At 44.1% G+C, this 15,516-nt stretch overlaps 1 protein-coding gene across 4 annotated transcripts in view; it reads left to right on the top strand.

Moving 5' to 3' along the window:
• The window catches only part of COL14A1 (collagen type XIV alpha 1 chain), a 120,003-nt gene that overhangs the window by 97,955 nt on the left and 6,532 nt on the right, over positions 1 to 15,516 (top strand). For all 4 annotated transcript variants that reach the window (XM_035126181.2, XM_035126180.2, XM_035126182.2 and 1 more), the window contains exons 41-45: positions 3,343 to 3,396; positions 4,241 to 4,312; positions 4,905 to 4,940; positions 5,308 to 5,374; positions 5,545 to 5,733. In XM_035126181.2, coding sequence (XP_034982072.2) covers positions 3,343 to 3,396; positions 4,241 to 4,312; positions 4,905 to 4,940; positions 5,308 to 5,374; positions 5,545 to 5,733 — 418 coding nt within the window. The remainder of the gene's footprint in view (positions 1 to 3,342; positions 3,397 to 4,240; positions 4,313 to 4,904; positions 4,941 to 5,307; positions 5,375 to 5,544; positions 5,734 to 15,516) is intronic.

Raw genomic sequence — 15,516 nt, 5'->3', positions numbered from 1 at the left:
AATTTCACGAGATTTTTTTAAAAGAGCAGGACTGCAGGGCTGTTCAAATTGATCAGCTCTTAGACTACATCTAGAAACAGATCTTGGGCTCCTGCAATTCTTTCTTGCTCTTTCTCTGCTCCCTTCATTTCAGCATCACAAAAAACCCCTCTGCAGTCCTCAGACCTCTCAATTTATATATGCCCTGCTGAACCTCCTCTGGAATTAAGCTTTAAAACCATGAAGGATAAGCAAAGGGAATTCTGGCATCTGTTACTTATGAGAAAGGTGGTAATATAGATCTATTCCCTAAGCCTCTCTTTGCTTAATCCCTTTCTTGCCATGTGCATTTATTGTAGCGGGCCTTTCGCTGCATCCAGGCACTGCAAAGCGAGGGCTTGCTTTAGTCTGTCAGCTCAGCAGACAATCCCGCTGCTATGAATGAGGGGTGTGTGTGCCTGTGTTTGTGTGTGCGATTCTGGACAGCAGATGCTGTCCAAGATTGACTTGGCTGCAGTCGCCCCACGCTAGTTTCGTTTAGTCAGGAATTTCTGTGCCTTGCTCCAAGAACAGCAATGAGCGAGTTCCTACGCCTGGATTTGGGTCTTTTACCAGAAATACTGTGTCAACCCAGCCACGCCGAGTGGCAGCTGATACGGTCCTGAAGCCCACACTAGAACTTTTCATCTCCTTTGTTGCTCCAACTCGTTGGCTGGGACTCCCGGCATTTGCAACCACCATTTGCGTTTATTTAAAGAAAAAGATGGACTACAAAGGAGAGGGTAGGGGAAACACAGATGGAGGCTGGCAGGCCAACCAAAACATTTTTTTTAAAAAAAGTCAAAGTGGGCCTTGTTGCAGATTTGGTTGGATCCCAGGTCTGAAAAAGCTGAAGGCTACTGCTTGCTTCAAGGAACGGTATCCAAATAGATCGCATCACTGGCGAAAGAAATAGAAAGGAACACTCTCTTCTCCGCACAAATGGGAGACATACCAGAGGTCAGAGTGCAAAATCCAATAGATCTGAATGCATTCTAATGGACATGTTGAAAGAGTCTGAGCCAGGAAAGAGGTCTGGCTGGAAGAAAACAAACCTGGTGGAAACCGATGGGTAGGAAGGGGTTAAGAATATCTTCCAATGTCTTCTTCCCTGCAGATTTCCTTCCATCTGCACAGGCAGGGTTGCCAGCAAATAAAGGAGTGGGAATCCCCATTTTGCTGCTTACGGTCCAATTTTGATCTTAGAATCTAACACCCCGCAAAAAAATCATAAATGGGAATGAAGTATTGTTCTGCTACAGCTGGTTTGAGGCTAATGCAAGTATAGCATTAAGGGGAAAGACTTGAATTTCTTTTATTTTCTAACATCAACAGTGTGATGCAGCAGCTAAAAAAGCCAATGCAATTCTGGGCTGCATCAATAGCAGTATAGCATCTAGATCAATTACCAGACCTTTAGAACGCCTCTCAAGGCAGCCCTGTTTAGGGAAGCTTTTAATGTTTGATTTCTGTATTTTAATGTTTTGTTGGAAGCTGCCCAGAGTGGCTGGGGGAACCCGGCCAGATGGGCGGGATATAAATAATATATTATTATTATTATTATTATTATTATTATTATCATCATCATCAAGGGAAGTAATAGTACCACTGTATTCCGCTCTGGTCAGATCTCACCTGGAATACTGTGTCCAGTTCTGGGCACCACAGTTCAAGAAGGATACTGACAAGCTGGAACGTGTCCAGAGGAGGGCAACCAAAATGGTCAAAGGCCTGGAAACAATGCCTTATGAGGAACGGCTTAGGGAGCTGGGTATATTCAGCCTGGAGAAGAGAAGGTTAAGGGGTGATATGATAGCCATGTTCAAATATATAAAAGGATGTCATATAGAGGAAGGTGAAAGGTTGTTTTCTGCTGCTCCAGAGAAGCGGACACGGAGCAATGGATTCAAGCTACAAGAAAGAAGATTCCACCTAAACATTAGGAAGAACGTCCTGACAGTAAGAGCTGTTTGACAGTGGAATTTGCTGTCAAGGAGTGTGGTGGAGTCTCCTTCTTTGGAGGTCTTCAAGCAGAGGCTTGACAGCCATCTGTCATGAGTGCTTTGGTGGTGTTTCCTGCTTGGCAGGGGGTTGGACTGGATGGCCCTTGTGGTCTCTTCCAACTCTATGATTCTATGATCTGAAAAGTCCCATATTTCCCACTCACTTACAGATCTAACACAGTGGTGCAGTCGCCCAATAGAAACACATTTCCCTTCCTTCTCTGCAGTCTGCATTTCTGGTTTAAGATTTATACCTGCCATTTGATAATCCAGGAAACAACATTTTGTAGCAACTCCTGAAAGTTTCTAAATGCTGGCTTGTATCTCTTGTTGGAGGGACTGCAGAAGCAGTGCTGCTCCCCCAACTTCAAACAGACTGCTGCTTGACTTAATTTATAAAAGACCCATTTTCACACCTAACAAAATACAGTAGGAGGAAATTCCACAACGGCCAAAAGATACAGAAACAGTGCCAAGGTAAATATGCCCAGAAGGTTTGCACGGATATATTATTTAGCAGCTAAACAAGAGATAGCAGCAAAACCTGAAAACGTATCATGTGGTATGATTTTCAAACAAAAGCTAGAAAGAAACTCAGGTAGAGGCATATCTTTTCACTATCATTCGAAGAAGAATTGACAGAAAAGTTAATTCACCCCAGTCTTCAAAGAACTGGAGGTGGCACTGTGGTTCGGAAGCACCAACAGGTAAGAGGACAAACAGATTCCTAACTTACTTTGTTGCCTCTGAACAGTGGCTGCCCAGCTCACATCAGTGTTGTGTGTTGATGTGCAAATCCCTAGTTCTTTTGGAGTTTTCTTGGACATTAGGGACTTCCAGACAGTTGCTATTTTCAAGCAGGATTCCATCAAATACTAGCACAATACCAGGTCGCACAATTCAAGTTGATTGCACCACAAACCTGCTTCCCCCCCCCCAAAAAAAACCCCACAGACTTTTGGTGACAACGAAAGCAATGGGCAAAGGGCGGGATAAACAATTGTTTGACACAACATCATATATAACCTCCCTGCAAACTGATCAGAACGAGCGCTCAGTAAAAGCCAGCATCATCTAACCGCCCCGAAAACTTTGCAGAAACGAATCAGGCTTAATGCTTAAAAAACTGGTCGTGTGAATGGATTGGTTTTGTGCTTGTCCTGAACATCCTGTAGAGAACATCAAGAGTTCTGTGGAGCCTGGGATTGTGGCCTTCCTTGTCTTAGTGATCAATACTGTTCTAGTCTATGGGGAAATTGGCCCTGCGTCTTATGCAGGATAAAAAGCAATACTCTAATTTATGTACTTGCCTCTGATCTAGGGCCTGCCAGGCAAAGACGGACCCACTGGCCCTCAAGGGCCACCAGGGCCTGTGGTAAGTAAAAATACACCAAATTCTAGGTAACGTGGATTGAGTATTTGATATGGTAGGAAATACATGTTTATTATGTAAAGTAAGAAACAGCAGTATGCAATAAGGGGGTAACAAACCAGAAATGGAAGCTGAGGGAAGCCGGGAGGGAAGGGGTGAAGATGTGAAATATGTATGTTATTGATATGAGATGTTTGTAATGACAGAAAAGAAAGTTAATAAAAATCTAATTTTAAAAAAATAACTATGTAAAGGTATCTACAGTATTGTATGTGCTAGCTAAACACCAGAAAATACAGGTATTTGGTGTTGTGAGGATATAGGGAAGCCTCCATGAATAAACTAATTTGGGGTAGTCCTCTTGATGGTCCAGCTTGTGACAATCTTAAATTTAGGCTGCATCTCACCATCTTCTGCAGAGGTGGTTAGGCAAGACGCATTGAGTGCATCCTTAGTTCCGGGGTGAGAAAATGCCAACTAGGAAACTTAAATGGAACACAACTTTAATGCCATCCAACTTTGGGAGACTGAAAATTGGGGTGCAACGTGCTTCTGGGTGTGACCCATGCCAAACAAAGTGCAGGTGGGGGGAGATCTTGCGTGGCATTCCAAAATGTGCATTTTTTTGCACCACGCAGGACCATGACCCACCCCCCAAAGCACTTTTTTCAGGGCAAAAGCACAGCCTGAGAGCATGTGAGATCACAACACCCCAAATGGCAGCAAAAAAGAAGAAGATGTGTCCTGTCCCCCCCCCCAAGGGCCCTTGGCAGGTATGAACTTTATCTGTATGGGACTGTATGGTTCAATTGGTATATGGATGTGTTGTCTTGTTCTCTCTGTGCAGGGAATACCTGGTGCGCCAGGTGTGCCAGGAGTCACCGGCAATATGGGGCCACAAGGCGATTCTGGAGCACCTGTAAGTAGTAGAACACTTTACTGAACGTATCGCTATGGCCATCCTTTTTGAGATATTTACCACACAAGTTCAGTACACAGGATAAGCTCTACCTTAGGATTCACAACAGTGCGTATACAACTTCCCTCCAGGGCCTAGCTGGTGTCAGGAGCAGGTCAGCTATAAATCACACGGAGTAAGTGAAGTTAACTCTTTATTAGAAGAAACAGGAGCTGCTCAGTGGTGCCAGGCCTTATGAGCACAGCAACTCTTCCCAGTAGATCTGGCCCCTAGAATGTCACCTAGAAAGGAATGTGGCCCTCAGGCTGGGGGAAAACACCCTTCCTTGATCAAGGGAACTAAACATCTGCATGGACACACTCCAGATTCTCACAATGATACCATACTAGCACTTCACCTGCCAAACTTTGAAGCTGTGTATGGAATGTGCAGTGAGATATGATTCAATCCCATTGTCAGAATTGCTCCTATAATATGGCTCGGGCCCACTGACCTGCGGTCAATACATTTACAAAAAACACCTATTAATCACAGAAGCAGAAGAAAGGGCATGCACACAAATTAATTTTTATTCTTTTTTGTTACCCCGCAGGGACTTCCTGGACCAAAAGGCGAGAGGGGTGAACGTGTAAGTGCATTGTAAATACAGAACTGTACAGAGAGCACAGCAGGCTTATGAATTACTGCAGTTTTTAATTCTTTAAAATAGCTATTTGTTTGCCTACTATATTTACAGCTCACCTTTCATCCATGGAGCTGGAGGTATGCCCTGAGAAGCTCGGTGGGACTTACTTCTAAGTGGACATTGCATAGTATTGTACTGTACTGTTGAAAGCCAAAGGTTACCATGGCAAACTGTGCAAACAAATCAGGACAAAGGCTCAGTTAACCGTTAATTTGCAATCATAGAATTGTAGACTTGGAAGGGACTTCTAAAGGTCATCTCAGGGAGCTGGCAGGTGTTAACATGTGATTACAATGTTCTTATCACACAGGGAGACCTCCAGTCCCAAGCCATGGTACGTGCAGTAGCCCGTCAAGTATGTGAACAGCTTATCCAAGGTGGGTAAAAAGAATTTCCATGTTACAATTCTAAAACGCAGTTGTGGAAGTTGTGATCAAACAACCCACCAGCCCAAGTATGGTGGCCCACTTTCCATTACTGTCAAAATAAAGCTTCATTGGGACCAGTTGTTGAAGGGCAAGTTTTTAGGATCTGCCTTTCTTTGCAGGTCACCTGGCCAGGTATAACTCCATCTTAAACCAGATTCCAAGCCAGTCTGTCTCAACACGAACTGTCCCTGGACCCCCCGGTGAACCAGGAAGGCAAGGGTTACCGGGACCTCAAGGAGAACAAGGATCTTCGGGAAGGCCAGGATTTCCAGGCAGTCCTGGCCAGCCTGGAAGACCTGGTGAAAGAGGTGAGTTGTGAACATCGAGGTTTATAAAACTGGAGCTTGCATGAAGGGTACCAAACACAATAAACTTATGTCTGAAATCAGAGGGTACAAGTAAAGTGGGAGAGATATAAATAGTTTTTAGTTCCTGGATAGCATTAAGTGTGATTAAAAAGAAACACCACACCATGCTGAATTTTTCCGAAATTAATTAATCTCTGAGCAGCAATAATAAGAGTTTCTTTTTGGGAACTGGCCTTTCAGAAACAGTATTTCATGCCTAGTATAATTCTGTATAAAGCATTTATGAAAATGGGGTCAATTTGCTTGATAACAGCCTATCAAACCTTCCTTTTTCCATAGCATTGGGTGAATGGGTGTGTGTATAATCTTAACCATGTTTACTCAGAAGTAAGTCAAATTGAATTTAGTGGGACTTGGCACTGTGGTCTAAACCACTGAGCCTCTTGGGCTTGCTGATCAGAAGGTCGGCAGTTTGAATCCCTGCTACGGGGTGAGCTCCCGTTGCTCAGTCCCAGCTCCTGCCCACCTAGCAGTTGGAAAGCACGCCAGTGCAAGTAGATAAATAGGTACCGCTCCGGCGGGAAGTAAATGGCGTTTCCGTGTGCTGCTCTGGTTTCAGTGTTCCGTTGTGCCAGAAGGGGCTTAGTCATGCTGGCCACATGACCTGGAAAAACAGTCTGTGGACAAATGCCAGCTCCCTTGACCTGTAAAGCAAGATGAGCGCCGCAACCCCAGAGTCGTCTGTGACTGGACTTAACTGTCAGGGGTCCTTTACCTTTTTAGTTTGAGGAAAGTAGTGTTAGGATTGCAGCCTAGGGGTTGCATTCAACTAAGTCGTACTTAGAGTAGACCCTCTGAAGGCAGTTTCTGCATGTGCTGTAACTAGAGGGAAGTGAGGGGCAGATGGGGTTCATCCACCTGGGGAGGTACGGTAGCCCAGGTATGATAGGGGAAATTCTTAATCCCAAAGCTCTGCTGCCTTGCAGGATATCTTCAGGAGAAGAAAGGGCTAAGGAGTAAACCCTACACAAATCTGGAGTGGAGTCCCTAAAATGGTTGGATGGTGCCTCATAAGGCTCCGTCCAGCAACTCCTGCAGCCAAGCTGGTGCCAAACATATTGCTCTGTTTTCCTTTGGACCACATCAGTGAGTCTTGTCCTCTGGGCAGCCCAGGACCTCCAGACACACTGCCCAGGCTTGTGTACTGAAGAGGTCACTTCAGTGCTGCTAATGCAGCAGTTTGACTTCAGAGGCACACTCCATTATCTCTCGAGACAAATGGATACCAATAGATAAATAAATGCCAATAAATTTATACCCCACCTTTATCCCTGATGGGACTGAAGATGTCTTACAGATAAAAACATGAACCGGTAAAAACACAGAAAAACAATATATAAAAAACAATTAAACATTGATAGAATTTTTTTAAAAAGACATATATAAAAATCTGTTAAAAGCATACAGATAATTACCATAAAAGCAGCACAGCACCAACTCTTTCATTAAAAGCAGTCAGTTCCCCAGAGCCAGTTGGAATAAGAAAGTTCTTCATCTGCCAGTGGAAGGTCAATGATGAGGGAGCCAGTTTAGTTTTTCTAGGGTGTGAGTTCCAAAGCCTGGGAGCAGCAACCAAGAAGGCCCTGTGCAAGGATGTCACTTAAGCAATAGGGTTTTCCCCCTTGCCCCATAGGAGGGGTGCTCCAAAAGACTCTTCTGTTTTTTCCTGCAGCAACAGACTAACACTGCTCTTCCTGTGGAAATTGTTGAAGTGGAAAGCCAGTGAACTGTATTTTTCCTTCGCTGGTGCTGTCTTTCCCATATAATTGCATAATTTTTACGGCCTAGTTTCATTTTGTTATTTTAGTAACTACAAATAAAAGTTGGACACCAGTCAGTAGCACTGAGACTGAACAGGAAGGAGCTTGTTTTCCAAACTTTACAGCAGGTGGGATTTTATAACTGAGCAGTTTCAGCTGACTACTTCCCATTGATAGTTAAGGGAAGTTGGAGTCTGTGTGTGTTCCCTTTAATATGCCTCCTGAAATTATTGCAGCCCCATTTGTGAATGATGGATCTTATATGGTGAATGATTTCCACCATTTCCCCAGAATGAGGAAGTGTGGGCATGGCAAGGGGGAAGTAACTTGAAGTAACTTGAAGACAGAATCAATTAATCTGTGCTATCCCAAAAAACGCTTTGTGGAAGGAACGGATTTTGACAGGGAAAGAAGGTATTTCGGGTATAGCTATTTTTCACCCAATTCAAAATTGCAGTACAATAAAAATGCAAGGTAAGAAATAAAAGAAGCAATGAAAATACAGTATTCAGAGGTAGTCCTTCAACAGTGGAGGCAGAACATAATCATGGCGTGAACCTGTCAATAGCCTTGTCCTTCACAAATTTGCCCAATCCTCTTTTAAAGCCATCCAAATTGGTGGTCCCCATTGCCTCTTGTGGGAGTGAGTTCCATAATTTATGCATTGCGAGGGTTGGTTTTTTTAAATTGGTCCTGAGTCTTCATGTCCATCCATTGTTACCTTTAACTCTCACCTCCCTCCTAATAAGCTCTTTGTGGTGGTTTTGCTTTAGTTGTTTGCTCTGTAATGTGCCAAAAATAACTTAAAGGGGCAGCAGTACAGAGGGCACAGAAACAAGGGTGGGTGTGTTTGTGTGTGTGGAGGTGGCAATAACCTCAGGGAGTTTAAGCCTCCTGACACTTAACTAGTTGAAGGCTTAAATCCTGCATACACACACAGCCCTGAGTGTAAGTTTAGAGTGTTACAATGCATCGAGAAACAGTCTGGAACCTGGTCCAAAATTCTTAACCATTCCGACAGAGGCTTGGACTTACTTTTGAGTAAACAGGCATAGGTTTCTTCTATAGTTTTGCTATCCTATGCACACTTTCCTGGGAACAAGCCCCGTTAAACTCAGTGACTGGTATTCAACTATGTTTTACTCAGACCTGTTGATATCATTGGACCCAACTTAGTCGTGTTCATTATTTTCATTGGGTCTCCTTTCTGTAAAGTGTGGTTGAAAAAAAATCACCCAGTGGTACATATTTTTGAGTAGACATGCAAAGGATTGCACCGTGAGTCTTTTGGGAACAAATACAACTTACAGCCTAAGTGACTTCGAGTGCACAATATGGGGGTTGCATTGCGTGTTATATTCCCTGTGCATGGAAGCTATTTTGCATGCTGTAAGGGCAGCTCTTTGGTCATTTCTGTGTGTCAAACATCTTGCTCAGTAGTCATGCTGTGGGCTCGTATGAGGAAACCTTTAAGTGACCTCTGAAACTGCCTCCCACCTAAAAGAAGAAGAAGAAAGAAAAGAAAACCAAAGTCTCTGAGGCCATAATTCTAATTACTTCAGTGTAAGAGGAGAAAAGATTTAGGAGGGCGAGCTTGTCAGCCCTAGGTTTCTATGGCAAAGCTGAACAAAGAGAGACATTGTTCGGTGGTACAAGGCAAAAGAGGGTTGAGGTAGGAGGGGAAGGGGAAGTTGGAGACAAGAAAGGGACCGATTCACTGTTAAAGGGGGTAGACTAAAGAGTTGTGGGATGCTGAAGGAACTGCCTGAAAAAGCATAATTATTTGTGCCACTTAAGCAAATGTCTTGGAGTGTGGAGAACTTAATGCAAGGATTAGGGAGATGTACAAGATAAAGGAGGGCAAACGATGTTTTGGATTGTAGTGATCATTCGCAAACACGCAACAGCAACTTTATAGCCTTGTCTGTAGCTTGCAGGGAACCTGCCAGGGAATTCTGCAAAGGCACAATAGTTTGTGAGAAGAAGAAGAAGAAGAAGAAGAAGAAGAAGGAGGAGGAGGAGGAGGAGGAGGAGGAGGAGGAGGAGGAGGAGGAGGAGGAATGGGATCAAAGTTCTCTCATTCTCATTATTTTTGTTGCTAAAACAGCTGTCAAAGCAAAAGAGACTTTTTGGCAGGACTTGCTTGGAATTGAGATATATGAACATCTTCACCAGCATTAATGGCCACGCTTTCTAATGTCAAAAACTGGTCCCGGGCCAACGCAGAAGTAGGGCCAACTACATTGCATAGTTCAGAAAGCTGACCTTTGGCTAAAAACTGCTTATGTCAGAGTAGTCTTGCAAATGCCCCGTGGAAATAAGCACCCTTGAGCTTGTTGCACAGTTTCAGTTCATTTTGGTGGGACTTGCACAGAACCTCCCAGTTGATTGTGCCATTAAGAACATAAGGAGAGCCCTGGTGGATCAGATCAAGGGTTCACCTAGTCCAGCACCCTCAGATGCATCTCCATCCCCATTGTCCAACCCAGACACTGAGGTCCAGCTCTGAGGGCCTTCTGATGGTTCCCTCCCTGTGAGAAGTGAGGTTACAGGGCAGAGGGCCTTATCAGTAGTAGCACCCACCCTGTGGAAAACCTTCTCATCAGATGTCAAGGAAATAAGCAACTATCTGACTTTTAGTAGACATCTGAAGGCAACCCTGTATCAGGAATTTTTTTAATGTCTGATGTTTTACAATTTATGTTCTGTAAGCTGCCCAGAGTAGCTGGGGAAACCTAGCCAGATGGGTGGGGTATAAATAACAATAACAATAACAATTATACTGTCAGGGAGGCTAGCCAGATGCCTCTGGAAAGCCCACAAGCAGAGCTTGAAGACAACACCCCTCAGAATATTAAGAGTCCCTATCAAAACTTAATTTACAGATCTGTGAATTTGCCTAATCCACCTTGGTACAACCAGAGTCACTTAGCAGCCATTGCTTCCTCTTCTGGCAGGCAATCACAAAAGTTAGTTTTGTGTTGTGGGGGACATTATTTCCTCTTGAATGTTAAGAAGAGTCCGATGAGTCACACCAAAAGCCCATCTAGTCCAGCACTGAATTCTCCCTGTGGCCAACCAGAAGATTATGGGAAGCCAGTTAAGCAGGACTAGACAACATTCTCCCCACTTGTGATTCCTAGCAACTGGCCTCCTGGCCTCCAATGAGGTAGCTCAGCCGGTAGGGCACGAGACTCTTAATCTCAGGGTCGTGGGTTCGAGCCTCACATTCGGCAAAAGATTCCTGTGCTGCAGGGGGTGGGCTAGATGACCCTTGTGGTACCTTCCAACTCTATGATTCTGTGAGGTGGAGGCAGAACACAGCTATTGTAGCTAGTAGCCACGAAAAGCCTGATCTGCCCTGATTTTTATAGCCATCAAAGGTGATGGAACTGAATCTCTCCTGAATCTTTCAACATTCATATTCATTGGATTACCCCAGCTTCCAGTATTCTCCTTTGTGGTTAGCCCTGTCCATAAAGTTGCATTATCTGTGCATGCAAGACAGCCACTGGTGACATGACCCATCGAGAAGTGGCTTCCTCCAAGCTTGGGTTAAGTGCCCCAATGGACAGGGGACTGTGTATAAGTTTAAAAGGTAAAGGGACCCCTGACCATTAGGTCCAGTCGTAGCCGACTCTGGGGTTGCGCGCTCATCTCGCATTATTGGCCGAGGGAGCCAGAGAATAGCTTCCAGGTCATGTGGCCAGCATAACAAAGCCGCTTCTGGCAAACCAGAGCAGCACATGGAAACGCTGTTTACCTTCCCGCTGTAGCAGTTCCTATTTGTCTACTTGCACTTTGACGTGCTTTCGAACTTAGGGTTGCTATATTTCAAACAGACAAAATTCGGACAGAAATGTTGAGTTTTATTGGCAAATAGGCAAACCAAAATGAAGTTTTTGAGAAGATATTTTAAAGGGAAATCGCCATAAATGACGCTGCTGACAGGGGTTGCCATATGTCTGGATTTTCCTGGACATTTTTAGGTACCCGGCCACTGCTTCCAATTGCAGCATCCTGACTATGTCCGGAAAATTCCGGGCATGGCAGCCCCAGTATAAGTACTGTGTTACCCTAGCAAAAGGACAGAACCAGGCTGCTAGCTTCACATCCCCCATGCTGGATTCTTCCTTGCTGTTAAAACTAGATATGATCTCAGTGAGTCTCCTGCCTAAAATTTTATTTAGGCTGTTTGAGAATTTGGATCCCAATGTCCTTCGGGTGGAGGCAGGGGGAGAGAAACAAGCCATAAATAATGTCGAAATAGCTAGGAGATGTTCATTTGCCTGGATATGCATGTTTTGAGCAGTCACTCAGCCTGAGAAGCGGTAACTCTCAAGGCAAGGTGGTGAAAAGGATTTGGGAGAAGCCAGCTAAAGTTGAAGTTGGGGAGGCGTTAGGGCTCTTAGCAGAACTGTTCTGTTCAAAAGGGGATGAAATTTCACCCAGATGGTTAATTGCTCTGGTGGGAATGCATTTAGCAGAGGTGTTCGTTGATCTCTGTTTGATTGTATCGTTTGTATCCCACCTTTTCCTATATAATGTTGTTCCAGATTATTTAGGTACTGCACACCCTCTGATCCTTCCTACGCCCCCAGAATGCTAGTCTTTAAACTGAATGGAGTAAAAAAAAAGACTATAATTTATGTTTTAATAAAGCAGTGGAAATTGTCGTAAAAGGAGGCTCTCTCCCCTTTCTCTTCCCTCTGGTTCCTATCTGCAAATGAGCTCCTCATTAGCATTTTTCCTATCCAAAAAGCACCATCAATTTGTCGTGCCACTGCAGATAAGAGGCGGGATGAAATCAAGATGATGCAAAGGAAGGAAAAGGCTCTCTGAAGTCCTTTTTTGTGCTTCTGCCAACTTAGATAGCTTACAATTCATTCCTGCACTAGCAGTTTACTGACACTAAGCACATGCTTCCTTGATGAGAAGTTATTTTTAATACTCACAAACAATTCAAAGTTTTTGTTTTTAGAAAAATAAAAGTTAGTAATTCTGAGAGGTAAACTATGTTAGCTTGCCAGCGACTGAGCGAAGAAGCAGCTTTTCAATGGCTCGACTTAACCAAAACATACTATGATTGAATTTATAATGTTGACACCCATTGTTGTTGTTTAGTCGTTTAGTCGTGTCCGACTCTTCGTGACCCCATGGACCAGAGCACACCAGGCACTCCTGTCTTCCACTGCCTCCCGCAGTTTGGTCAAACTCATGTTGGTAGCTTCGAGAACACTGTCCAACCATCTCGTCCTCTGTCATCCCTTTCTCCTTGTATCCTCCATCTTTCTCAACATCAGGGTCTTTTCCAGGGAGTCTTCTCTTCTCATGAGGTGGCCAAAGTATTGGAGCCTCAGCTTCAGGATCTGTCCTTCCAGTGAGCACTCAGAGCTGATTTCCTTCAGAATGGATAGGTTTGATCTTCTTGTAGTCCATGGGATTCTCAAGTGTCTCCTCCAGCACCATAATATAACCTTCTTTATGGTCCAGCTCCCACTTCCATACATCATTACTGGGAAAACAATAGCTTTAACCATACAGACCTTTGTTGGCAAGGTGATGTTTCTGCTTTTTAAGTTGCTGTCTAGGTATGTCATTGCTTTTCTCCCAAGAAGCAGGCGTCTTTTAATTTTGTGACTGCTGTCCCAAGCTAAACACTGTCAGAGCAGCGCTGTGCCACAATTTTCACATGCCAAAATGGGCCTCCTGGTTATCTCAACAGAGGGCTGTATTCAGCTAACCCATTCCGCTGGGGCGGTGTGGCTTTCCTATCTCTCCCCCCGCCCCGAATGCCCTCTGCATCTCCCTTAAATCTGCTCTGTAGTGTCAGGCGTACCCCCCCCCCAAAAAAAACAACCAGTGTCAGAGAGCTGGGTCAGATGCAGGTCAGCACACAAGACATTCCTGGATCAAATCAGAAGCTGGGATGGCTTTCGTAATTCCTGGACTGTCTCCGGAAAATTGGGATAGTTGGAGGGTAGTTTATTTATGGCTCCTTACAGTTCCAGGGCATGTGACACTGTCCTCTGCTTGCAAAATTTTGGGGGCAGACGTATCGCTTCATGTCCATTCAGTGTGTGTCTTGCTGAAATCCTGCAACTTTTTATACCACAAATGCGTGTTGTTGTTTGGGATCTTAGGGGATACTTTTTAGCAAGATGGAGCTGAAGATTTTGTGGTTGATTTTTGTGGGTGTGCTGTGTTTTCCTTGCTCTTTTTTCCTGTTAGAATTGTTTTATATTTTGAATGGAATTGTCGCCCGCTCTGGGGTCACGTGATGCTGAACATTTACCGTATAAATAATAGAAACGTTTCAAATAGCGCTGGGTCCAAGGCGGAGGTCTGGAGAATCACTCTTGTGCTTTTGCCGCTTGCCTGTACTCTCTGCTTTCTAAGTTTAAAAGCACACATTTCATAAAGCTGGCCTCCTGAATGCATCTCTGAATCTTTAATTATAACAGAAAGCCATGACCTCAGCTTTCCTGTAAGCTTGAATATGATAGCATCGGTCCAAAAAAAATGAAACGGAAAAAAACACACCCCAAAACACTGGGATACCAGCCTAGGAGCTTGGCCTGGTTTTTGCTATAATAGCTTTGCTTAGATTGTGCCAAATCACCTGACTGTGTCTTGCCTCTGCAACGACACTGTAAGATATTCAGCCTCATTCTCCACCCAGATGAGGCCCGGGAGCTTACCGGTATCATCCACTAGTTAGTTTAGGTTTTAAGGCAACTAACCGTGCCAACATCAATTCAGTCTTAATATATTTTGGTTAAGTTGGGAACTGTTGCTACAGACCATACCTTGTAAGGGGCCTATGAGAGTGTGATCTTATTATATATACGGTTACAGGTAGGTAGCCGTGTTGGCATGGGTCGAAGTAAAATAAAAAAATTCTTTCAGTAGCACCTTAAAGACCAACTAAGTTTTTATTTTGGTATGAGCTTTCGTGTGCATGCACACTTCTTCAGATATCACCCTCCCCTCCCCACCCCCTCCCCACTCCTTCTCCACATAAGCGCCTGGGGACTCCTATTTCAGTGTATCTGAAGAAGTGTGCATGCACACGAAAGCTCATACCAAAATAAAAACTTAGTTGGTCTTTAAGGTGCTACTGAAAGAATTTTTTTTATTATATATATGTATTTTTAAAGAAATATCTCCCTGAAAACTTCATGGTTCCCTTGGTTGTCTTTTGACGATCCCCCCCCCCCCCCCGGTTGCAATCCTTTGCTCATGTACTCGGGAGTCAAGACCCATTGAGCTCATTGGCGCCTGTGATCTGGTGATACACGTGTAGGTTTGTGCTCTGAGAGCTGTAATGAACCCGGAGCACATTCTTTAAACAAAGTCATTTTGGCAGCCTGCAGCATTTTTGTTCTTCGAGGGGAAGTTTAGAATTTCACACCTTCTCTGCTCAGCAACTTTTGTGGGCTGTGAGTGAGGTGATTCTTCTTGACCCGGGTCTAGCGCTGTGCTGAATTGGAAGAAATATTCCCGCTGTGCAGTTAAACGCTGCAGAAAATGTGTACAGGTGGATGCAAAGGAGTTGCGCGGCGCATCTTAACTATTGAGTCTTAAAAGAGAGCCATTGTACCTTCTGGCATTGATTAGTGACTTCACAAAGCTATAGCAGCGAAAGAGAATGAAGGAAGACATCGTTTTTACATTTAACAGGCTGAGCTTGTATCACCTGCTCTATTTGAGCTCTCTCTTTTTGTTAAAAACATTCTAAAACCATCCCTATGCAGCTTAAGGAATGAGTTGCGCTTACAGGAACATCCAGTAATGACTGTTACATCAAATTATTGGGAAGTGTTCTGATATTCCTACCGTTTCAGAGGAGGAAAATAAAATCCTTGAGCGTCCCATTATAGCAAAACTGGCTAGCTACTTCAGAGTTAAAGAAAGACAACAATATGCTTAAGAAAATGCGGTTTGTTCAATTATCAGAACA

Source organism: Zootoca vivipara, chromosome 8, assembly GCF_963506605.1.
Source record: "Zootoca vivipara chromosome 8, rZooViv1.1, whole genome shotgun sequence".
Taxonomy (NCBI): Eukaryota; Metazoa; Chordata; class Lepidosauria; order Squamata; family Lacertidae; genus Zootoca; species Zootoca vivipara.
Note: the sequence above shows the minus strand (reverse complement) of the source record. Positions and strands in the feature narration are given on the sequence as shown.